At 40.9% G+C, this 25,162-nt stretch overlaps 1 protein-coding gene across 3 annotated transcripts in view; it reads left to right on the plus strand.

The window, feature by feature from the left end:
* The window catches only part of LOC127362597 (spectrin beta chain, non-erythrocytic 4-like), a 79,249-nt gene that overhangs the window by 9,789 nt on the left and 44,298 nt on the right, over positions 1-25,162 (plus strand). For all 3 annotated transcript variants that reach the window (XM_051398503.1, XM_051398504.1, XM_051398505.1), the window contains exons 2-22: positions 3,153-3,310; positions 4,032-4,183; positions 4,777-4,950; positions 9,731-9,822; positions 9,951-10,031; positions 10,317-10,432; positions 10,564-10,676; positions 10,822-11,009; positions 12,698-12,815; positions 12,995-13,153; positions 13,955-14,257; positions 14,496-14,646; positions 15,392-15,528; positions 16,966-17,115; positions 17,699-18,067; positions 18,278-18,492; positions 18,623-18,760; positions 21,677-21,917; positions 22,250-22,408; positions 22,794-22,924; positions 23,050-23,275. In XM_051398503.1, the coding sequence (XP_051254463.1) occupies positions 3,166-3,310; positions 4,032-4,183; positions 4,777-4,950; positions 9,731-9,822; positions 9,951-10,031; positions 10,317-10,432; positions 10,564-10,676; positions 10,822-11,009; positions 12,698-12,815; positions 12,995-13,153; positions 13,955-14,257; positions 14,496-14,646; positions 15,392-15,528; positions 16,966-17,115; positions 17,699-18,067; positions 18,278-18,492; positions 18,623-18,760; positions 21,677-21,917; positions 22,250-22,408; positions 22,794-22,924; positions 23,050-23,275 (3,558 nt within the window). In that variant the 5' untranslated portion in view covers positions 3,153-3,165. The remainder of the gene's footprint in view (positions 1-3,152; positions 3,311-4,031; positions 4,184-4,776; positions 4,951-9,730; positions 9,823-9,950; positions 10,032-10,316; positions 10,433-10,563; positions 10,677-10,821; positions 11,010-12,697; positions 12,816-12,994; positions 13,154-13,954; positions 14,258-14,495; positions 14,647-15,391; positions 15,529-16,965; positions 17,116-17,698; positions 18,068-18,277; positions 18,493-18,622; positions 18,761-21,676; positions 21,918-22,249; positions 22,409-22,793; positions 22,925-23,049; positions 23,276-25,162) is intronic.

Consider the following 25,162-nt stretch of genomic DNA (forward strand, 5'->3'; position numbering starts at 1 on the left):
CCTATAGTTTGTAAATATGTTAGTTCATTTGACCTTCTCTTTCTCTCCAGATCTCTGGATTAGTGTGTTCCTGTAGGTTGTAAATATATAGTTTGTTTGACTTCTGTCACTCTTCCTCCTCCAGATCTCTGGATTAGTGTGTTCCTATTAGCTTATATGTAAATAGTTTTTTTGAGTTTGTAAATATTTAACTAGTTTGTTTGATCTTCTCCCTCCCTTGTAGATTTTTTAAAAACTTTTTACTTCAAATATAGTGCTGTAGTGAGATTGTGAATATTTGGCAAATAATGATAATAATGTTCATAGTGTCTGTAAGTTTCCATCACTGTATATCAAACAGAAACGGGTTTGCACTACAGAAAATTTATTGATCAAACAGTAAGAAACAAACAAGAAATACCAACTCAACCGGTGACTAAAAGTTACTGAAACAAAGTTATTAAACTATATCCATTATGTAAAGTGCGAAAAAAAGAATGGTTGTAAAGTCTGGGACAGTTGAAAGTAGAATTCGGAACAGCTGAGGGACGCTGAGCCCTGGTGTAAGACCAAAATGGCATACGATGAAACCGTCATATTCTAAAAAAAAAAAATTTTTTTTTTTTTAAATTAAAAAAATTTAAAAAAATAAAAAAAAATTCTATTACACAATTATTAACTGCATACAACATTTGTGTAATTGTACCGGAAGAAAATGTTTAACTACACTATGTTGTAGTAGTGTTCAGCAGTCAATCACACTGCATCCATATTAGTTATCAGCAGAAAACGACACACATTTTCTACCTTGAGATTCATTTAATCTATAAAGGGAGCTATAAGTGTATTAGTATTATTACTTTATTACGATTAACATTTACAACTGAAAAGAGTAGTCGACTAATCGATTAGTCCATTTTTTACTATTTTCCTGAACATTTTATCGATAATGTAATTAACCAAGACAATAATTGGCAGATTAATCTTTAATAAAAATAATCATTAGTTGCAACTTTAATTACAGTATTGTTTTTTTCTGTGTACAACTGATTTGTTTGCTTGGCACTGTGAGAAGAGCACCATTACATGGCTGCAAATAGTTGACAAATACAAATTCAGTTGGCCCATAAATTCAGCTGATTTTCCCGTAGGTTTCACTTCTGTTGGGTTCCTCTGCAGTCCTCTATCTGCTTCATCACCAGATTCACAGCACTGTAATGTTTTTCAGTTATTCTCTCCAGGGAAAACGGCTAAGTGCACAAGTACCCCTCCTCTCTCTGTCTTGCAGGGCACGCTGACATTTACTCGATATGGCTACGTTGTTTTTCAGGGGTTTAGGTATAGTGACAACTGTGAGCTTGGACTTTTGTTGCAGTGGTGAGGGAGAGAGAGGCCAGAAATGGGGTGGGATGAGGCGAAGACAATGGGATTTAAATCAAAAACGTTGAGGCGGAAAGTGAAAGAGAAATCACATTTTCATTTTTAATCTTTTACTTTAAATCAGTCAGTAATCCAGTCCTACTGAATGTAAACCTGCAATATACTCTAAATACATAGCAAGCACACAAACATTTATTTTACCACTGTAAGCAACTTTGGAAAAGAGCACCAAATGGCATATTTTATGTCCTGTGGACACATCTGCTCTTTACTGGGAGAAACCATTGCATCTACTTTCCATCCATCCATCACGTGGGTAACACAAAGAGAAGATGGGGGAGGTAAAAACTAATATGACAGTGTCTGTTCACCAGGACTCAGATGATAGATATTTTTACAATGTGCATCTATCAAGGCTGACAAATATATTATGTGTCAGTTTTTTTATATTCAAGATCAACTCATTGGGGGCCTGTAAGGTGTCATAGAGAACAGTGTCTGTGGTCAGCTCAAATCCATGTGTCTTACACTGGATTCCTATACTGATGAGTTTTCACTGCGGGAAAAAAAGATATTAAAATATTCTAAAATAAACTTCTTATAGAGCTCTTGCAGTATAATCCACCTCTCCACTGTCGATCTTTATGTTCCAAACACTCATATTTTGGCTAAAACGTGCCGATAACTCTAATTTGGATATATACAAGGACTATTAGATCAGTGAAATATTAGTAAGTAAATACTAATAATATAATATAGGAAGTGTCCTCTGAAAACACAGTTGGAGTTCCTATTTGGTAAAAAAGGCTTTCCTAGCAGGAGCAGGACAAGGAGTTTAGATTTTCACCCAGTCCGCTGATTTTTGTGTGTGCTCTGAATTTTCGGATACCTCAAACAAAAGTGCTCAAAGCATATTGTTTACACCAGGGGCCCCATGCAGAAAGGATCCTGTCTTACCACAAAGAGTTAGTGAAATGTTATGAGATAGATAGATAGATAGATAGATAGATAGATAGATAGATAGATAGATAGATAGATAGATAGATAGATAGCTTTGAACGTTTCATTTCTGTGTTGTGTGATTTCTTGCTGAAGTTTATAAAGTTATTTTTATCCTCTGGTTTTGAGCTGTCAATGGGAGAGACAGGAGAGAGAGAGCCAGATAATTTTTACTTTCCGTCTCCCATCGTCCTTTGAAGCATCAGAGAGATTTTATTTTGAGCTGCTCTTTTGTAAAATGCTCTGATACCAAGGACAGGTGCTGCATCATTCATGAATGGCAAGGAACTGTTATTTATGGACTCAAGAGTAGTTTTTTTTTCCTGCAAGTAATTTCAACACTCAACAACGACACTAATTAAAATACCACCACCGTCACAACCACCACAACCACCACTATTACAACCACAACCACCGTCACAACCACCACAACCACCACTGCTACCAGCGACTGTCTCATAGCTTCCCACCACTGTGAATTGTGAATCAGAATTTATTTCGGTGAATCTGTTTGGCAAAATAAGGGTTAAAAGGTGTCAGATGAGGTGTGTGAAGTCAGCCAGAGTTTAATTATGAAGTGTGAAATGTCTTTTACTTGTGTTGATGTGTTTGATGGTTACAGAGGACAAGAACACAAAAGCAACAATGGCACCTGTCCCCACTGCCTTTCTCACTGTCCTTTGCATATATGAGTGTGTGTATGTACAGTAAATGTGTAAATGTCTTTAAATACATGTGCATGTGTGTATTGCGTCAATTCACGCAGACAAATCCTTCATTTGTGTGTGTTGCAGGGTGTTGGGCGCAATGGCTAATGCCTCCCCAGACCTGGACAACGCGGAAGCCCAGCGCCAGCTCAACAACAACAACCGTCCAATCGGCTCTGGGTTCTGGGAGACGGAGTGTACCAGCTCCAAGCTGTTCGAGTGCTCCCGCATCAAGGCCCTGGCAGGTCAGAGGTCACACACAGATCTGCACACATGCCTACTCACACCCATACAGACACACACACACACACACACACACACTACAAACACACACACACACAAAACACTACAAACACACCCGCATCAGCAAGGGTATAAATACACCTACATCAAAGACGTGGTGTCGATTCTTGCTGTTTTGAATTTTAGTATTAGAAATGTTCTTCTTATGAACAGTTTTATCATGACTAAGGTTTGCTTTTTAGATAAGTGAGTATTGATGTCAAAAAACACAAATGAACAGGGCGCCGTGGTAGCTCACCTGGTGGGGCTGGTACCAAGACTGAGTCCTTGCTGCAACAGCCATGGGTTCAACTTCGACCCCTTTTCTATCTATCTTTAGCTGTCCTATTTAAAAAGGCATAAAGCCCCCAAACATATTTTAAAAAAAAAACAAATCCTCTAACTCTAGTATTAACAGTATAAAACATTATTAGTATTAAAGTTTTGGTAAAGCCTAAAGCTAAATTGCTATTAAAATTCCTCGTCCCCCAAAACACAGAATATAGATTTCATATTTAAAAAAAGTCTCATCTGGTAAAGAATCTCTATAGTATACTATAAAGTATAATATGATTAACGCTAGTGTTAGCTGATGCTATTCAGGATAAGAATTGTATTTATATTGTTCTTCCATTTCTCTTTTGCCTTTGACGTAAAGTTATTTTATTGATTTATTCTCATCAGATGAACGAGATGCGGTGCAGAAGAAGACTTTTACCAAGTGGGTCAACTCCCATCTGTCCAGAGTGTCCTGTCGCATATCCGACCTCTACAACGACCTGAGGGATGGATACATGCTCACCAGACTGCTGGAGGTCCTCAGTGGAGAGCTGCTGGTGGGAACACACACGCACACAATGGCACATTATAACAGGCTTTGGATGGATTTTGTAGTCTCTCTTGATGTATCCGTTATAGGATGTGAAGTGTTAAAGGTGCTGTATGCAGCCTCTCTAACATCAGTAGATTATTATATACTATTAGACGTGTTATTTAGCTAACTCACTAAACAGATATTTATTTATTTGTGCAAGTATTTTAACATTAGCCATTGCTTCACCGGAAAGATTCGTATTTTACTCTTATCTTGTGATTTTTTGTGATTCTTTTCTTAGGAAATCATTTCTGTGGAGCACAGTTTTCTGCAGTAATGTACAAAGTGGAATTGGATGTACTGTTTGTCCATTTGTTTTCTTCTTTGCTTCACTCAGGATAAATGTGGGAAACTAAACCTTCCATTGTTTTGTTTCTAAAGATTGTCAAAGCTAGTCCTATTTTTAAATTTATATCAAATCCAAACTGTTGGCTGCAAATGTTTTAGCAAAAGTTATCTTTTATATTATATTTCTATATGTTAATGCTAAATGATGCTGCATTTAGTGCTGTTTTGATATCAAATGTAGTAATTAATGTCTGTGTCTTCCCCAAGCCGAGGCCTACACGGGGTCGAATGCGGATCCACTGCCTGGAGAACGTTGACAAGGCCCTCCAGTTCCTTAAAGAACAGAGGGTTCACCTGGAAAATGTTGGTTCCCATGACATTGTGGATGGAAATCACCGCCTCACGCTGGGCCTTATGTGGACCATCATCCTACGCTTCCAGGTAAACACTTTGGTATTGTTAATATTATTGGATTGTACATTTTATCACAGTTCAGCGATGTAGTTGCCAGGCTTGGGAAAGTATTACCTCTGGCCAAGAGTTAACGGTTTTTTGCCATTGAGCAAGTGGTAGACATGACTTTTGTTGTCAGTTTTCAGTATTGACGTTGAGGAAACTCTGTTTTTAGTAATTGTTATAATAATTAATGGTCCTGGTTGAAGTGCAGTTTAATACTGGAGTAAACAATTCTTGAGAAGCTACTTTGTCAGAAATACAACACAGGAGCAGCTGGCGTATCTGTGTACAGTGCAACCAAACAAACTCGTGTTGTCGTAGTCAGTCAAAAATAATCGCTACTGAAATCTGATTTCATACTGCAAACGACACAAGCAGTTTTTCACAAAACAGCAGGACACAGTAAAGTCGGAGTCTGATCTGTGCAGCCTCTTTATCTAACACTCTCTGTGGTTGGTCGTTGTTGCATTGCTTCCTGTAACATTTAAAACTGACTGACTGATTGAGTTTCTTGTGACTGCTTCACATTAAAAGCCACCCCATGTTTTGCCAGTTGAACACTTAATATAAAGCAGTTAGCAGAAAGAAATGTTCAGTATGCATCAGCAGTAAGGACCAGGAGAGGGAAATCTGGATTACATGCTATATTGCTTCCTGTGAGTCCCTCGTGTGTGTAAAGGCAATTTGAAAAAAGTGTTAGTTAGTCACAGAATATAAATACATGAATGTTTTTGATAAAATGTCGACCATAGGTAGTATCAAAAATGGGGTTTGATTTCATGAAATGGTAGCGGTCTGATATCAGCAGTATCACATGAGTGTTTTTAGCCAATGCAGGTACACTAGACAAAAAGCTAAATTATTGACTGACTTTCAAATATTTGATTCCTCCCGTGGGATAACACGGCTTAAATATGAGCTTCTCTGTGAGTGCGCTGAGATGCTGGCACATCTTCTCATGCTCCTTACTGAAGCACAAGGATGCTGTAATCAGCAGTGGTTTCATTTAAGATGAGGCTGTCACAGCTGCTGCATCATCAGTGTGCGACAGCGACAGCAGTGTTTGGTGGATAAAGCCTGAATGTCACTCAGGGCTCAGCGGCCTAGAGGTAGCAGTCGCCTTCCAGTCTGCTCTTCAACAAGGACACACACACACACACACACACACACACACACTGCACTCACTGGCTTACATACACACTCCATCAGTCCATCTATATAGTCACACACATGCACCTATATACTCAGATCCTGACATGCACATACTACTACAAAAATTCTCTCACACACACACACACACACACACATATACACACACACACACACACACACACACACACACACACACACACACAAGGTTTCCAGGCATTAGCAGCAGTGATACAGGATCAGTTCCTGCCATGTAAGTACAGCAGAAGCCCACGGCTCCTCTTTATTACGCTTCAGTGCTACAGCGTGGCTTTGGCACAAAATGCTTGTTTAGCATTATTCAGACCCTTCTGTAAAATTCACGGTGCACAGTTGCATAGTAGCTGTCTCCTGGGACTCAGTATTGTCATGCTAGGCTTGGCTCCCTACCACAAAGCACATTTAACAGACATTGTAGTGTGTGGAGCGACCCTCTGCAAGCCAGGCTCGTGAGGAAAAGGGAGTGGATGTTCTGAGTGTGCAATATGGCTGACTCGGCTGAATGAGGAATGAATATGTTGAAAACTAGTTAATGATGTGCATTATTGGCATGTGTTGAGTTTGTGGTCCTAAGTCTATGCAAGGTGAAATCTCTTCATTAGGTCACACCTTGCATAGACCCAAAATAGTATTGTACCAAAGAATGTTAAAGGCAGGTTTAGGTTAGGTACTGAGTGAAGTAGACACAGTTTAGATTTAGAGTGAGTAGTGCTGTAGTACAGAAATTCTTCAGAAAGTTATGGGCTTGGTAGCATGTCTAATAGTTAATTAAGTAAAGCCTGTTTTGTTTTTTGTTGTGTTTTGAGTAAGCAGCTGTAACTATACAGTTTAGACCACAGTAGTGTTAGCTGACTACTTCTTTTACCACCATTTACTGTGAGCTTGGCTGTCGTCCCACTCACCAGCCACCAAGAGCCACCAGTCGATGGCCTCTTCAATTTTGCATGTGCTGTGTGTGTGTGTGTGTGTTTGTGTGTGTGTGTGTGTGTGTGTGTGTGTGTGTGTGTGTGTGTGTGTGAGAAAGAGACACTAATTATGAAAGAAGTGAGGATGGGGGAAATGATGGTTGGCTAATGGGAAACAACAAGCAGTGATGTGGTAAATAAGCAATGGGCGGGGCCTAACTGTGACCTTCAGTCATTGTTCACCATCAGTGACGTGTGCTCAGTCAAGTTTCTGATCATAAACAGAGGTTAAAACAAGGTCAAAATAAAAATCACTTTTTCCTGCTGTCCTTATGATTTGTCTGCGGTCACAAGCTGCCGTTATACTCCTTTAGGCTACCGCCATTCCTGCTGTTACCTGAAGAACACCTGCTCTATTTAGCATTATTTGAACAGGCAGTTAATGTGAAAAAAAAAAACCATCAAATTTAGATTTATTAATCATATTTATTTTGGTGATGTTTCAAACTAGCAGTGGTAAACATATTTGTATATGCAGCCAATGTGAAGGAAGTGTAATAAAGGCATGAATTAAACATGAAACCAAAACCACAGTAGTTTTTATCCTGTTTAAATAGGAGATGTTTCCTTCTGTCTCACAGTAAACAACAGTGCACAGAACATGTTATGTTTGCTAGTGATCCAGGCAAGGATTTTTGCCATTTTTTGGTCCATAATTATGAAAGGAACAGAGGCTGAGGCTTGATTTTCAATTGAAAGACGGGTTTATTAGGTCGATAACTTTATTTAACCAAAGATTTAAGTGCTCAGACTCAGCAGGATGGAGTATTGTCCAGGCTTGGATGAGATTTATGTTGTCAGAGTTATCTTTCCCTCTTGCATGTTGTCTCTCTCCATCTCCACCTCTTTCCCCCTTTCCTCTCTGGTGAAAGTGAGAGTTTGCTTTGTCCAGTCAGCAGGTAGGGCCAAACCACTGCAGTAGCTGCACACAGGCAGAAAGAGGGAGCGAGACAGAGGGAGAGGGAGAGAGAAAGAGAGAGGGAGAGGGAGAGAGAGAGAGAGGGGAAAGAAGGGAGAGGATTGACAGAAAGAGGAAGAGGTAATCCATATGTATTTACAGAACCATACGCAAATAATAACAGACTGTTATTATTTGCAGTGTCTTCAGTTATTGTGTTGTATATGGTTGGCTGAGTGTCCTTGTGTTGTGTTCAGTGTGTTCGTTTGCTTACCTAACATAGTGCCAGCTCACTTGCTGTTTACAACGAGTCTGAATCGAGACACATTGATGTAGCTTCACTGCAGGTTTGACAAAAAATATCGATTCAGGTTTTTACTGAATGTACAATATCGCACTCTTGTGGCATGGTTAAGATGTAGATTGTGTATTCAGTATCGATGAGGTGTTTAATATTTGATGCATTTCCTGTGGGTTTATCTGGCACACTCTCTTTAGCTTTACAATGTTGTCTGTTTTTTACTCTTTTTTTGTTTGACAGCAGAGAAAGAACAGTTGAGTTAGCGCAGACACACCAGATCAGATCTTTACAGTAGTTCATGTGCTGTTTATATATCAGTCATGATGCCGTTGCTGCTGAAATAACATCCAGTGTGATATTCTCTCTGGATAAAGAGACAGTAATTTTAGTGAAGTCCCATTTGTGCGTTTGTGTTCATGCATAAGCGTTGTGTTAGTGTGTGTGTGTTTATTTGCAAGACTGTGTGTGTGTGCGCGCTATTGTGCCTAACAACATTGGTAGCAGCTGATTCCAGGGTGTCACGTCCCCAATTACCTTGGATCATGTCACTATGATGTGATTGGTTGAATGGCTGTCACTGTCACCTATCATCAGGCGTTGTGATGGCTCTGCTCTTCCCTGCACTGAGATCCTCAGTTCTCATTGCATCGTGGTGAGGGTTCGGGAATACCGTCGGGGCAATGTGACTCTGACCTTTGCTCTAGACTGGTTCCAGACCTCTGAGTTGCTGCCTAGATCTCAGCTTTTCACAGGTGGTTCAAATAGGGCTGGTGTTGCTGTCATGACTGTCTCCTCGGTTGGAGGAAGCCAGTCAGAGCCTTTGTGGACGGGACTGAAGTTTAACACTTTGATCAATTATGCTGCATAATTATAGCCAATTAATTATAGCCATATAATGAATACAAATGATCTGACTCAGGATGGGAGCTTGACTACGGGTAGCTAATAAGTAAGCTCACTTTGCTAACTCGCTTGCAAATGTCAGCCCCTGTCAGTCAGTCTGTGTCCACAATCACTGCTTCATTCACTCATTCACTGCTCCCTATAGACTCTAGATCACTCTGCAGTCAGATATAAATTGAAACACATTGCATTGTGGGATTGTAGTGTTCATGGACACTTCGTTTTAAGGTCTCTATATAGTGCTTAAATTCACATGAAAAAGTTTGACACTCTCATAAAATGGCTGACAGTCAGTATAGTGTACTACACAGTCAATAGGAACACTGTTAAACATTAGTATATATATAGTCTTAAGTAAGGGGCAGGTAAATGCCTAAAATGTGAATGTATGTTCCCAAAAACAATGCAGTGCTTAAAACTTTATATCTGTTCTGTGAGAAGGTGTAGGGTCTGTTCCACAATGTCTCTCCTACAAACACTGAACTGTTGCTCTGCTGTGTTCTTGTTCAGATCCAGGTGATCAAAATAGAGACAGAGGACAACAGAGAAACCCGTTCTGCCAAGGATGCCCTGCTGCTCTGGTGCCAGATGAAGACCGCAGGGTGAGCCGTGAAATGAAAATACAGGAAACAGTGAATTTAAAGATGATTTAAAGTTGGTATGTTCGGGTTAATACCTTGGTGCTCCTTGGTTTAGATTAAAAGTTACTAAATATCTGTCCATGCTCCAGGTACTCTGAGGTCAACATCCAGAATTTTACCACCTGCTGGAGAGACGGCCTCGCCTTCAACGCCCTCATACACAGACACAGGTAGGTAGTGTCTTTCACACAGTATACTACCATGATTACAATTGGAAAGTTGTATATGATGACAACAGCACATATAAAATAGTGGGAATGTTTTGTTTGTATAAGTATTTTTTTCAGTTTGAATTGTATTTTGGTGTAAAAACATGACCAAAAACAATTGCAACAACAAAAACAAAATACATACACAGGCATTTCGCTAAACTCACAAAGATCGAGTTTGACTGACGTTCAGTTTTAGGATTAGAGCCATACAAACATGACATGTCATGAACTTGTGCCCTGCAGACCTGACCTAATAGAGTTCCACAAGTTGACGCGGTCCAATGCAACCCACAACCTCCAGCAAGCCTTCAACATCGCTGAGCAGCACCTGGGCCTGACCAAACTCCTTGACCCTGAAGGTGAGAAGGTTTTACTGGTTTTGAGTTGATGCCAGTCATGCAGCAATATCCATAATAGTGTCATTAAAGTGGCTGTGGAGCTCCACCCAAAGTCAGGCAGATGAATGACGTGTGTGCTCCCTCCGGTGCAGATGTGAACACAGAGAACCCAGACGAAAAGTCCATCATCACCTATGTGGTCTCCTACTACCACTACTTCTCCAAGATGAAGGCTCTTATTGTGGAGGGCAAGAGGGTTGGAAAGGTAACACGAGAACACACATAGACACTAAAACACAAGTAACAATTCATCAAAATGTGTATCCATCATGTCCGCTTTCTGCTTTTTTCTCTATCCCATTCTTCCTCTCCGAATCTGCTCCCAACCTCTTCCCGTCTGTCTCACTCAGGTACTGGACAATTGTATTGAGGCAGAGAAGATCATCAACCGCTATGAGGCTCTGGCGTCAGACTTGTTGGACTGGATAGAAAAGACCATCGCGGTCATCAGTAACCAGAAGTTTGCCAACTCGTTGACCGGAGTTCAGCAGCAGCTACAGGCCTTCACAACCTACTGCACCATAGAGAAGCCCATCAAGTACGTTTTGTGAATTTTTAAAATGGTATCTTGACATTTTAGTTGCATTTTTTGAATCATTTTAGCACACACAAACATATGTATGCCCACTCATGCATACAAATAGGAATTCATGCATATGCTGAATGATAATGGTTCAAGAAGCTGCGATTGTAGCTGCAAACAGACGCTGCTGCTGCTTTGATGTTGCATTTCATTATGTTAGGTAGTGCTGAAACATTAGTCAATTAATCGTGAGTCCGATACATAGAACATTTATCTAGTACAACAATAATAAAGGAATCATTTCTAGCTTCTCAAATGCTGCTTTTCTCAATGATTTGATTAACGAAAAAACCCACCGAACCAATCTACAAGTATATTAATCCATAATGAAAATAATCATCATTTTTAGTCCTTATGTTACGTTGTTTTAATAATTTAACAACAATATAAGTATGTGAAAACTGGCCTTTATAGTGACATTGATGGAAAATACTCACAAAAACATATTTGAAAGCTATTAACATTCAAAATAATATGTTTATGATTTTATCTTTACTTTCTGTCCTGCCCACAGAATAGGATTGCTGTGTATATGTGCAGCTGACAACAGTGCATTAATCTGACTTTGAGTGTCTTACAGTAGGTTAGCATTAGCTGAGAGGGATACATATGTAGCTACAACATCCAGTATGTGTCAGGTGAAACAATTATCAATGAAACTAACTATTAGGAGTGAAAGGAGGAAGTTGAAGTTGTCTTGCTGTTTGTGCATCCAAACATGCGTTAAACGTGTTGGAATAACGAGCCACTGAGCCTTGAGGTCTTTTGTCCAGCATCATCAGGATCAGCATTACCATCAGCCCCAGTACTAAACTCAAGGCCCCACAGGCACTGGGAGTACACTGACAACAATGATAAATTCTCAGGTTCCAGCCTCTCCAATGTGAGGATGAGCAGTTTTTCTTTGTCATATATGATAAAAACCTGAATGTCTTAGGGGTTTGGACTGTTGGTCAGGCAGAACAAGACATTTTGCAGACATCTCCTTGGACTTTGGGAAATTATAATACTTTATCACTATTTACTGACACCTTATAGACATAACAGTTGATTAATTGATAATTGATAAAAAATAAATAATAAAAATAATTTCTCCAGCCATAGAGGAAATGCTTCTCTGGATAAATAAATTTCCCTCAGAAACTCACACACGAGCCCATGTACACACTTGGAATTCAAATCACATATTTGACACCATAAAACAAGGTCTTAAATGTTTTTATATAAAAGAAAATTATTATTTTTTAGCCGGGGCTCTGCACAGAAAATGCCACCATATTGGTTCACAGCAGTAATAAACCACCATGTGTTCATACAGTAGACTCCCCCCAGAGTGATGAATGGCCATGACAGTGGACAGCAGGGTGGCAGAGTGATCAGAGAAATCGCCCTTTACCGGGAGTCCTCAGACCTCCCCGTCAGCAAGCATTCATGCTGCGAGTGTCCTTGAGGAAGATGCTGAAAGCCTCACCAACGTCTATCTGCAGCCTGAGTGTTTTCTTTGACCCTGTCTTTTTTAAGTTTTTCTTTGAACATACTTGGAAGTACTTTCAGTGTGTCCCACACTGGCAGGGACTGTTGAAATAGAAGAGGCCACATTGTGGAACAGGATCACTAACAAAAGCTTTCTGTTTCTCGCTCAGGTTTCAGGAGAAGGGGAATCTTGAGGTCCTTCTCTTCACAATCCAAAGCAAACTCAGAGCCAACAACCAGAAACCCTATGTGCCTCATGATGGGAAGCTCATCTCAGACATCAACAAGGTCACACATCCATCAGTATTTCACCTTTTACTAAACAATTAAGTGGCAACTGATATGAGCAAATTATTCATTCAGTAAAATGTCACCATCGCTCTTCCACACTTTCACCTCACATTGACCCCTGGCTGTTATATAATTTGTTATATTACTAACTATTCTCTTTGTCCTTTTCCTTCCAGGCCTGGGAGAGGCTGGAGAAGGCGGAACACGAGAGGGGCGTGGCTCTGCGTAAGGAGCTGATTCGTCAGGAGAAGCTGGAGCTGCTGGCTCAGCGCTTTGACCACAAAACCACCATGAGACAAGCCTGGCTCAATGAGAACCAGAGACTTGTATCACAGGTAAGGATCTCGTGGAGGGGGGGCAGGATACATCATGGTCAGTGTGGGAAGGTATTCCCCCTACTTTAACTCATCTAACCATATGCAGCTGCAATATAAACATGCTTCTTACAGTGAAGACATAATTGCAAATAAGCCAGGGGGTACCTCTTTTGACTGTGTGGAAGAAAAAGATGGCATACACATTTTTGTTTTAGTTAGGAACTACTTCAGTTTTGCTTATTGTCCCTTCATTTGGATGTTTGACCTTCACTGTGCAGAATGATGCACTAGAAGGCGGTTAGCACATTTATCTGTTGAAGGGAGAAAGTTTCTCATGTGCTCACCTGCAACTTACACGTGTGATGTGGAAGATTTAATCCTGTACAACTATATTGAGAATGGAGAATGGTAGGTTTTTACAGTGTCTCCTCATAGATCTCCTCTGTGAGTAGCCCCAAATTCCTCTCAGCTTCGATCCACTCACCTGTATTTGTGTCATGCCTTGTGCCTAAGTGTCTGAAGTAGTGGTCGACGGATATGGGATTTTCAATGGCAGATGCAGATATTTAGAGATATCAAAACCAAGACAATCAATGTACAGTTCTATTCTGTTCTGTAGGAAAAACAGGTATATGTTTACAGCCGGATGCTTGAAAGTCATAGTACTTTGGTTGTCATATTTTTTTCACTGGTTAATCTTTATTATATATATTATATATTAGTTTTCTTTCACTCCTACCCCCTTTGTCTCCCCACTTTCTTTGCCTCGGCTGCACACCTGAAATCACAAACACCTTTTTTACTTCTCTCTGCCTACAGGACAATTTTGGCTATGACCTGCCAGCAGTCGAGGCGGCAATGAAGAAACACGAGGCCATTGAGGCGGACATAGCCTCATATGAAGAGCGAATTGGCGTGGTGGTGGAGCTCGCCGCAGAGATGGAGGCAGAAGGATACTACGACATCCGGCGTATCTCAGCACGGAAGGAGAACATCCTGGGCCAGTGGAGTCTGCTGAAGGAGCTGGTGGCTGGGAGGAGGACCCGGCTGGAGAAGAACCTGGCCCTGCAGAAGACTTTTCAGGACATGGTCTACATGATCGACTGGATGGAGGACACACAGGTACTAGAGGCTGTGTGAGGGAGAGAATGAGAATGACACTTCACCTGTATATTCAGTAGTTAAATAAAGACTAAATAAGACTATTAAAGAGTGAAGATGGAGAAAGAGGGCAGGGTACGTAATTTGAAGAGTTAGAAAGATATAAAGTTATCCTGATGTACAACGGCATCACAAATGTCCTCTGTCATCCCTCCGCCTCTCTCGTCTTCCCCTCCCTCCATCTCCTGCTCTCTCTCAGGTCCAGCTGCTGTCGAAGGACTTCGGGAAGCATCTTCTGGAGGTGGACGACCTGCTGCAGAAACACAGCCTGCAGGAAGCCGACATTACAGTGCAGGCTGAGAGGGTCGAGACACTCAACACCGCTGCACTCAAATTCACCACTATAGAGGGTATAGACACACACACGGATCTTGTTTATTATCTATAGCACTAGTGACGCATTTCATGTTATCTGTCTTTAACTTTACTGGTTTGAATCACCTTAAAGGAATAATCTTTGGTGCATGAAAATTTGCATTATACGCTGAGATTTCCATTTTGCAAAGTTTGCCATAAATATACAGTCATTTGACTACAAGATGCAGAATACTAATGAACTCAAGGCCATTAAGCACAACATTTAGAAAACAGTTATTAGATTTGACACCTATTTTGATACAAATATTAAATGTAACCTTTGTAAAAGCTCATAATGCTCAATTTCTGTTGAGACTGTGTCTGAGAGTGACTGAACTCATTCTTTGTTGGTTTGGTTTAAATCGTACTGTACGGTGTCCAGAATAATATTGGGACATATGAGTAAAATATAAGAGTCATTAGATTGTAATAAGGAGGCAACAAATGTCTCTGAACTTTTCAACACTTTTCTGCAGTACTTTTCTATTATTTGTCATAGACTAAATGAAACAAGGAGGAAGCAATGATCCAATGATATTGATTTCATTTAGTTAAGTGAAGATGTATTTGACCTTGAGACAAGTGGAACATTGATTTTTGGAACTTGATATCAGTAAGGTGATCTCAGTACACTGTGCATGGTTTTTATTTATTGTTTTCAAGGTAGTCCAGCTCAGAGTACACTGAATGAAGTGCTGTATTTTTTCACGTTATTAACCTCATTTTGTTGTCTCCCAGGTTACCAACCGTGTGACCCGCAGGTTATCTGTAACCGTGTCAATCATGTCTCGTCCTGTCTGGAGGAGCTGAAACAACTGGCAGCTAAAAGACGCACTGAGCTTGAGGAGTCGAGACAGCTATGGGCCTTCTTTCAGGTAGGATGAGTTGAAGGCATGAGGAAAATGGTGGGATTATATCATGTTAATTATTCGTAACAAATTTGTTTCCAAAGTTAGAGCCGCGTCTTATAGTTTCTGTAACTTTCCGAACCGACAATCCGACCCACTTCATACTGGGATTGTCTAGAGTTGCGGAAGTGAGATAGTAACTTTTCTCTGGAGCACTCTTTTTTATTCTTTAGTGCACAAGTGCACCGTAATTCCTATATTTAAATGATTATTGCTCTGTATGCCTTCAAGTGTGACCAAAACTAAAGACATTTAAAGACTGTCAGTGCTTGTATTTGGATTTCCAAATAATTTAATCTCTATTTTCCCAAAGCAGCTTTAAAGACATAATTCAGGACCTCAATCTCAAGGCCCATGTGTAAATATGCATAAATGAATCCATCTATTATGCTTTTATCAACCTTTGCAACAACATGGTCAGGTCTTAAGCAGACTTTAGGTCTACCACATTCTCATACAGCTCAGTAAGCTAGCTAATTAGAGGAGAGATCTAACAGAAATGTCTGCTGAAAAGGTAATAAATCACACTGCAAAATACTTTAATAATAGTAGCAATTTGTTCTTTGCTGCTTTGCATGAGGACAAAATATTTTGCAGGGCTGGTTGCTCCACACCTGAGCAGATTATTTTGTGTTTTACAGCATATATATACTACAGTATTTATGAATAACACAGCTGTCTCTCCTGTAGGCTGGGAGAGAAGGAGGAAGAATTATCATCTGATTAGTTGCTCTCAAAAAGAAACGTCAAAGTCAAATCAAAGTGAAACTAAGCGGTCCTTTTATGGACCCACTCTCTATAGTCTATTGAAGTCCGACAGGTACAATCAGAAATGTATCAAATATCTTTCTTTGGTGCTTTGTTATAAGGCCTCATTTCGTTTCATTCGGCAGTCCATATCTATTGTCAGACTTGGCCCGTGTCTATCTCCTGAAAAAGCTGTCCGTCACTTTGATAACACGGATGTGATGAACGAGTTGTTAATGTTAGTGAATAAGCTTTTAGAATGAACAATGAAAGTAATGAGTGCATAACGAGAATAGCGTATTTCTTTGTCCAATGAGTCATTGGTCCACACTGGTGAATCACTAATTATATCACATTACTGATTCATTGGCTAATTCCCCTTCTGCCTTTTGGGAGGTTCTCAGAAACAGACTGGGATCAGTGTTGGATGGACTTGCAGGGGAGGACTGTTCTATATTTCTGAACTTTCTTTCTTAGCATCGTCTTTTCATATCCTTTTATTCTTCCAATCGTCTTTTATCTTTTCCCAGTTATTGCTTAAACTCCCTTTGTCCTCTATTTACATCAGTTTAGGGTTATGAAACCTATTTTACTTTTAATATTTTTTGTTAAAATCTAAGCATTTAAATCTTGTTTGTCTGTTTGTTCTCCTGTCAGGAGCTGGAGGAGTCGGAGGCCTGGATCAGGGAGAAGAGCTCCATCTTGGGTGCTCAGGGTTTTGGGAAGGACCTGAGCAGTGTGCTGAAGTTACTACAAAAGCACAAGACTCTGGCTGGAGAACTGCTGGCTCACCGGTCGCTGCTGCAGGTGTGTGTGCATATCTGTCTGTGTGTGTGAGAATCAGCACCTGGGATACCAACAGTACCTTGAGTTTCTGTTCTGAACTTTATGTACTTTACTGAATTTATGTCTTAGCATTTATGAAATAGTTTTTTTGAGCTCAGTTACAGACAAAACCCAACTTTACTTACTAAAATAATTTTGAATAGTTGCAAATACAGTTGTTTTTTGTTCGTTTTTTTTGAGAAAAATATATTATCTGCCTGTTGTATATAGCAGTTAGTTTCATTCATATAAAAGTATGATCTTTTTTACAGTTTGAAACAGTCATAAGGACCAAAACAAATTAAAACGTTACATATTACAGTATAATTTGATGCATTTTTATTACATTTGAAGACATGTTTATCAGAAGACGCCTCACAAATTATCTGTAGAGGATTTCAAATTTTAAAAGTAGTAATGTCCTAAAGTCTGTTAAAAGTTTTGGTTTTGTTCTTTTTTTGGTGGCCATGTTATTGACAACACGTCATTACCGAATCTCCTGCAAATGAAAGAAATCCCACACTGAGTAACACTGTTATCCCTCCATCCTGTCCCGCTCCTCCAGAACACCATGAAGCGAGGAAAGCAGATCCTGAGTGAGAAGAGCTTTGGCACGGCGGGGATCCAGGAGCACATCATGGAGGTGAAGAGCGAGTGGAAGAGGTTGGAGGACCAAGCTGCGCAGCGTCTTGGCCACCTACAGGAGGCGCTAAACTTTTTTCAGTTCTCCACGGAGACGGACGACCTGGTGGCCTGGCTGCAGGACGCTTACCGCCTGGTGTCCAGCGAAGACTTCGGGCATGATGAGTACTCCACGCAGTCCCTGCTGAAGAAACACAGAGGGGTCAGCGAGGCCATCGACAAACATCGTCTGCATGTAGTGGCACTGCGCAAACACATGGTGGCGCTGCCTCTGCGTTACCGTGATCAGGAGGTGGGTAGAGGGAGGAAGGAAAGGATCTTTAGATAGATAGATACTTTATTTATCCCGAGGGAAATTCTTTAACTTTTATGGTATAGAGTATTTCATTTGTCCTTCTACATATTTTCTTTTCTTTTACCCCTCAATGTCATTGTTTTTCCTCTTTCCTCTCCTCCCGTCTTTCTGCGTCCTCTCCTGTCTTCTCCCATCTCCTCGCTGCAGGAGGTGCAGGTGCGTATGGGAGAGGTGGAGCAGCTGTATACCGAGGTGATTGAGGTGGCGGTGCTCAGACAGCAGTGGCTTCACGATGCCCTCGCGGTCTACCGCATGTTCAGCGAGGTCAACGCCTGTGAGCTGTGGATTGATGAGAAGGAGCAGTGGCTGGACAAGATGGAGATCCCAGAGAGACTGGAGGACGTGGAGGTGGTGGCACATAGGTGAGGAAAAGGGAGAGGAGAGGCAGGGGAGGAGGTTGGGTTTCTGTGACTCCAACCGTTTTGGCCAGTGCAAAAACCTGTTAACCCGCTGACTGTCTCATCGTATCACACAATGCTCCTTATCTTCAAGGTTTGAGAGCCTGGACCAGGAGATGAACAGCCTGATGGGAAGGATCCTGGACGTTAACCAGATAGTTCAGCAGCTCCTGGATGGAGGTCATCCATCTTCTACAGAGGTCAGAGGTTGTCAAGACCACCTCAACTCCAGGTAACGGAAACAAAACTGACCTCCCAACAGCAACAACTACAACCACTACTACCACTATCACAAATGTAATAGTAGTACAACCTCTTGTACAACTACTGACATTAACTATTGCCTGAGGCACAGAAATACATTAGAATATTAATTAAAACCAGTGGAGAGAAAGATAAAAAGATTGCCCCAATTTTAATTGCAACTACTAAACTGCAACTACTAACCCCATAGAGACAGTAACATAATATGCACTAATCACACTAATACTTATACACTTAGGCTGTGTCTTTATACCCTCACTAACACGGATGTTAAGGTGATATTGGTACTGCTTGGAGCCAGTAACTAGTGATTACTGCTGCCAAAGCTTTGATAAACAAGGAACTGAACCACTTAAAGAGTAGAAAGGATCTGCTGAATTTCTGTAAATTATGTCTTACACACTAATTTCTTGAAATTAACTAAAAAGACCAGTGTGTAGGATTTAGTGGTCTCTAGTGGTGAGGTTGCAGATTGCAACCAACTGAATACCCCCCGCTTTACCCTCCCCTTCCAGTAATGTAGGAGAACATATAGTGATCACGGAAAAAGCGAAATGCCCTATGTAGACAACATTGTGGTAATGAAACCATAATACCTAGGAATATTATATTCCATTTCTGCAATATTCTGCCAACAGATCCCCCTAATTGTTACACACTGGTCCTTTAATATAAATGATATAAACCATTGCACTATTTAAAAGCCCCCTGTCTGTTAAATAGTGCAATGCTTTATTGGAACTCTGTCCTATTTACTCCCAGGAGGTGGGAGAAGAGGGAGGCGGACTGACAGGCAAAGAGAGAAGAGAGATGGCAAGGAAGAGAAATTTCGTGGGCTTGTGTAATTATTCAAGGGAATTCATACTCATACAGTTTTTTTGTAATTGTCTTTTGACAAGCGCCTCATGTCCTGTCAGTCGCCGTCTTAATAAGAGGCTGAACTCCTACCTGCTTTGTCATCTTTGTAGAGTATTATGAGTTCAGTGCCTGAGATAGTACAAAATGTAAAATAGCAGCATGAATCTCTTCTAGCTGCTGCACCAGTCTCTCTCTCTCTCTCTCTCTCTCTCTCTCTCTCTCTCTTTGGCTGACATGTTTACTTACTAACATCCGGCCAGGTCGACCCTGTGATGGGATTGGCTTTTTTAGCCGTCTCAGTCATGTTCACTGTCCACTGTTACGTCTGGCAGAGTCCATGAGGGCCGGGTGTCCATGAGTCTTATGACCTTGGCACGTGGCGTTGGTCTCAGGGTGACCATCTGTGCTGGCTGCCTCAGTTAAGACGAGGCCAGCCGAGAGCAAAAATATGATCAAACATACAAAATAAACACTTTCCTCTCCTCATCGCCTTCTCTGGTATTAGTTATTCAAATTCTGTCTCAGGTTTAGGAGCTTGACTGCATGATATCTTTGCTGTCTTTAGATGTGGACACTGCGTACAGTATTGGGGCTATTGTGTGAATTCCCTTATAACGAAACAGCAGTAATCATCAGTGGAACAAACTCATTAATCTAGTTTTAATGGAAAATTATAACTATATGTCCCATTACTTAAATATCTATAGTCAATATGTTCACAGCTCAGTCGGTTTTATCCTTCACTTTTACATTTTCTACCTTTAAAATTGATTTTTGATACAGTATCTGTGTTACCTTTCTTAAATAAAGTTATTTAACGCTCAAACAAGTATTACCAAGACTGCAAACAACAATATTTACACTTATAATAATATTTTATATGAAGGGAATAAGGGAACCACACACATTTGAACTACTGATATAAAGGGGTGCATATAGTTTAGGATGCATTCATGGTCATCCTTTACTTTATATTTGAATACATATAACAAATCATTCAGTGTGTAAACTTAGCTTGGGTATGCTAATCCATCACTGCTTCCTTGTATACATACATATATATGTTGTGTTTCATTTTGTTAAGCAGCCATCCCCTGTCACACACACATAATCAGCAATCACCACCACCATGTTGCATCTATAAGACTTTTGCAGCTCTGAGGTCAGTGTCACTGAGCTGTTTTCCTGCCCGCCTGCGGAGCGCTCTGTCTGCCTCTCATCGACACTACCATTACCTCATTACAGTCACAAGGATCTCTGTGTGTGTGCATGTGTCTGAGTGTGTGTTTCTTGGCTGAATGGGTGTGTATTGAGACCCGCTGGTCTGGAGCAGAATCAGGAGAACATATTGTATGACGATATGGTGAGCAGACGAGGCCTAGGCTGAAACTACAGCAGGGCAAACGGAAACAGTTCGTATCAGGTCATATCAGGGCATCATCATAATGAGTTTATACTAATGCAACTCTTCTCAAGATTAACACCGAAGGCAACAAATAATAAGAAAACTTGAAATATGCAAATACATAGAAAACTGCATAACAAGTCTTGAGCATTTAGCTTTTACATCTCAGTTGAATGAGCAGACAGAAACACACATTTCTCTAAAAAACAATGCATCAGCACTAGATCTAGCATTAAAAGAGGTATGACTTTTGGTTTAAATCCCATCAGCTGTGTAAGTTTTGACATATTTGTTTTGAATTACATCGGCTGCTTGACGCTCTTTTGACCGGGAGCAATGGATGGCTGGAATTAAATCCTAGCAGCCCTACAGTTTATATCTTTTCAAACCATGTATGAAGACGAATGAATGCTGCTTTAAGAACTTTGTTTCTGAATATTGCATGTGACTACAACAAATCTCTTTTGAAATTAGGGTCAATGATAGGTGTACAATTTCCCAATAGGTCACAACTGTCTTCACTATCGCACATTTCTCCTTCACAGTACCACACTCCCTCTCTTCATCCTTCTCAAACTACACTTTCAGTATCACTCTATCCTGTCTTTCACATCGTACCAGGTGGAACAGCATTGTGGAGCTGGTGGAGCAGAAGAAAGATCAGCTGGACTCGATGTTACGACTGCAGAACTACCTGCTGGAGTGTGCTGAGATCAAGTCCCAGATCCAGGACAAGAGAAAAGCCATCGACGCCACTCAGTACATGGGCAGCGACCTGGGAGGAGTCCTGGCACTGCAGAGACGCCTCTCTACCATGGAGGGAGCCCTGTCTGTCCTGGAGCCCAAACTGCTGCATCTACAGGTAGGGAATTATGGGAAAATACATATAGACTATACAGATGTTAAAGAAAGACATTATTAAACTTTTAATGCTAACTAACTGTACATTTTTCTATTCATCAGTTTTTTCCCCTTCTATTTATTACAAACACACCACTGTTGGTGCTACAGGAAATTCACCAGTAATGGTAATAGATAATAGCAATGGCATTTGTTCCTATAAATACATAACAAATGAGAGAAACCTCAAAAGATACACATTTGTGGAGGTGAAGAAGAGTTTATAAGCAGGTTGTATTATGCAGCATAAAAGGCTACAGTCACCATAACGGCGTCTGTTGTTTGGTGATGTAGGAAGAGGCCGAGCATCTAGCAACCGTCCACCAAGGTCGAACCATGGAGGTTCTTGTGCCGTTTGATGGCATCAGTCTGGAGTGGGAGGAGCTGAAACGCACCCTGCAGGGCTGTGAGGACTCGCTGATGGTGGCCAGCAGGCTGCAGAGCTTCATACAGGTACACTGGGATAGTCCATACATCAGGGAGAAATACTACTGCTGATAATCGATAGAGACTGACTCTGCATTTTACTCCACCACAGTTATATTGGTCCGTACACAAACCAACACACTCTTTAACACAAGTTCACCAAAACTGTAAACCACAACAACAAACACTGAGAAAATCATAGTGGATAAATTGGTTGTTTTAAGAAGTAAATTTTACTGGAAAAACCAGTATCTGCTGCAAGTTAAGCAGTAGCATCTTGACACTGGTAATGTGGAAATCACATGATCTGCCTGTAATTTTTTATATTTGTCAGTCTGCACAAACTTCTGTAGTGTAGACCAACAATGGAGTTGATTCAATTCAAATCATATTCTTCCCCGCTTCCTGTCAGGACCTGGACTCGTTCCTCACCTGGTTGGTCCAGACGCAGACGGCGGCCGCCTCAGACCAGCTGCCCAATGACCTGGAGGAGGCAGAGAGACTCATCAACAAACATGCTGCCCTAAAGGAGGAGATCGGACGGTGAGTTATCAAAGGACAACAAAAGGATTATCTTGTTTTTAGCATGATCTTATCTTGATTAGGTCTTAAAAACACATCAGGCGTTCAGAGAATAACTGAATGGGTCGCTGCTGTTTTCTATGCAGATATGAAGAAGACTACGAGCGCTTGCAGGCCATGAATGAGCTGCTGGAGTCCGAGGAGGCTCCGCTCCCTCAGGCAGCCCTGCAGCAGTGGCTCCAGAAGCTCGATGTCGGCTGGAACAAACTGCTGGAGATGTGGGAGAGCAGGAGAGAGGTTCTGGTCCAGGCTCACATTTTCCATCTGTTCCTGCGAGATGTCAAACAGGCCGAGTCCTTCCTCAACAACCAGGTGAGACCAGCGAAGACTGAGCAGGTGGTTGCGGCTTACAAGCAGCGTCTTTTGGAAGTTGTTTCAGCTATCTTAGTGCTGTTGCTTTAGGATGGCAGTGTCAGTTGGTCTGTCAGTCCAAAACTTTAAACAAATTTAATATCTCAGTCAGTCTATCTATACCCAATGTGCACATTAGCAAAGCCTCTTTTTTTACAGCCCTGTTGCATCACCGAAATCTACTTAACTTGAATAACTCCTCTAAAGAGTTTTTTGCAGCGTTGGAGAAGTTGTTACACGTGACAGCGAGATTAAAAACAGCTGCTGTGTGCAACATGTATCATGTACTTTTATGTTGCTGTTGTTTTTTTCTTTTTTTGGTTGGTTTTGGATTAGACATAAAACACGTGTGTGTACTGTACGTACATAATAATAAAGCAAAGTGAGGGGCAGATACTGAGTTACAGAGTTGATGAGACCCCTCTTGTCTATATTGACCTTCATCAAAGACCTTGTCCCATAGCTGGTTCGTATGATGATGACGGTGATAACAGCGGTTAAATCACCTAAACATCCTGGTGTCTTCACGAACACCTCTGAACTGGCCAAATGTTGCTTTCTGACTGCAGTACAGTGGATGACTGGACTGGGTGTGGTCAGCTTAGCCCTGCCAAAGTCAGTACAGAGATAGAGAGAGCAGAAAACAGAGAGAAAAGAAGAGAGGGAGTGTGTGTGTGTGTGTGTGTGTGTGTGTGTGTGTGTGTGTGTGTGTCAGCAGGTGTCTTTTTGCAGAGTGTCCCTGTGTTATATGATATTAGCGCAGGAGATGTCGAGGCAGCAGCATCCAGTAACTCTAGATCTAAATTGTGGAGGAGGATTGGCAGCCTCCCGATGCTAAAGTCTGTGTGTGTGTGTGTGTGTGTGTGTGTGTGTGTGTGTGTGTGTGTGTGTGTGTGTGTGTGTGTGTGTGCGTGCGTGTGTGTTGACAATATACAGTTTGATGGTATTTATAGGATTGTGTAAATGATACTTGCTTCTTATTGGCTACATTCTGTGACTCTTAAGTTACTGTGTTGGTTTCATCATACCTTGGATACAAACAATGCAGCAGTATCATGAATGAAGTGGGATTATATTCCATTAGCAAAATATGATGTTGCAATTCTTTTAACAAACATTGTAGTGGCATGAATAATTAGCATTATAATTTAAGTACTATCCCATCTCATTTTCACGTTATGAATATTGGCTGGGCCGTTTAAGAAATGATCGGCACAGACAGAAATTCTTGTGGAAACCAGTTTAAGTCTTCATTACCTTTTAAAGCAGATTTAGACTTTGTCAGTACTTTTAGCTTTGATACATTATAAAATAAAGGAGATAATCATCATTCAAATTAACTGCTCCTGTAAAGCACTCTTTGGAATATAATTATCAGCTTTCATATTAATTGAGTAGAGCAGAGTCAACTTTATGGTCTCTGAGGGGAAATTTGTCTTATATATTGCCATATAAATATGATTTCAGCACATTTCCAGCTCCACGGGTCAGACCCCGGGTCTTGCCGTCTGCATTGCTGTATTTAATCTCAGCATTGCATGTACAGAGGTTTGTTTTTCTAATCTGAAATGTCACAGGCAGAGCTGCCCTTGACTCCTTTGTGTGTGCGTTTGTGTGTTGGTCCTTTTAGTTTGATAAAAGATCTTTACGAGGGACCAGCTCTCCTTATCAGCCTGGGGGGTGGGTTGGTTTAGAGAGAGCAGCATTTCTTCTTCAATAAGTATCAAAGATGTTCCGGGCCATAGATCTCTGTCTGCCTCTCCCTGTTGTTTCTCCCTCAATTTAATTATTTTTCTCTGTATCCAGAGGCTATATGCATTTGTAATTATATGGTTTGTTTGAGTAGTT

This window comes from Dicentrarchus labrax, unplaced genomic scaffold (assembly GCF_905237075.1).
Source record: "Dicentrarchus labrax unplaced genomic scaffold, dlabrax2021, whole genome shotgun sequence".
NCBI classification, from domain to species: Eukaryota; Metazoa; Chordata; class Actinopteri; family Moronidae; genus Dicentrarchus; species Dicentrarchus labrax.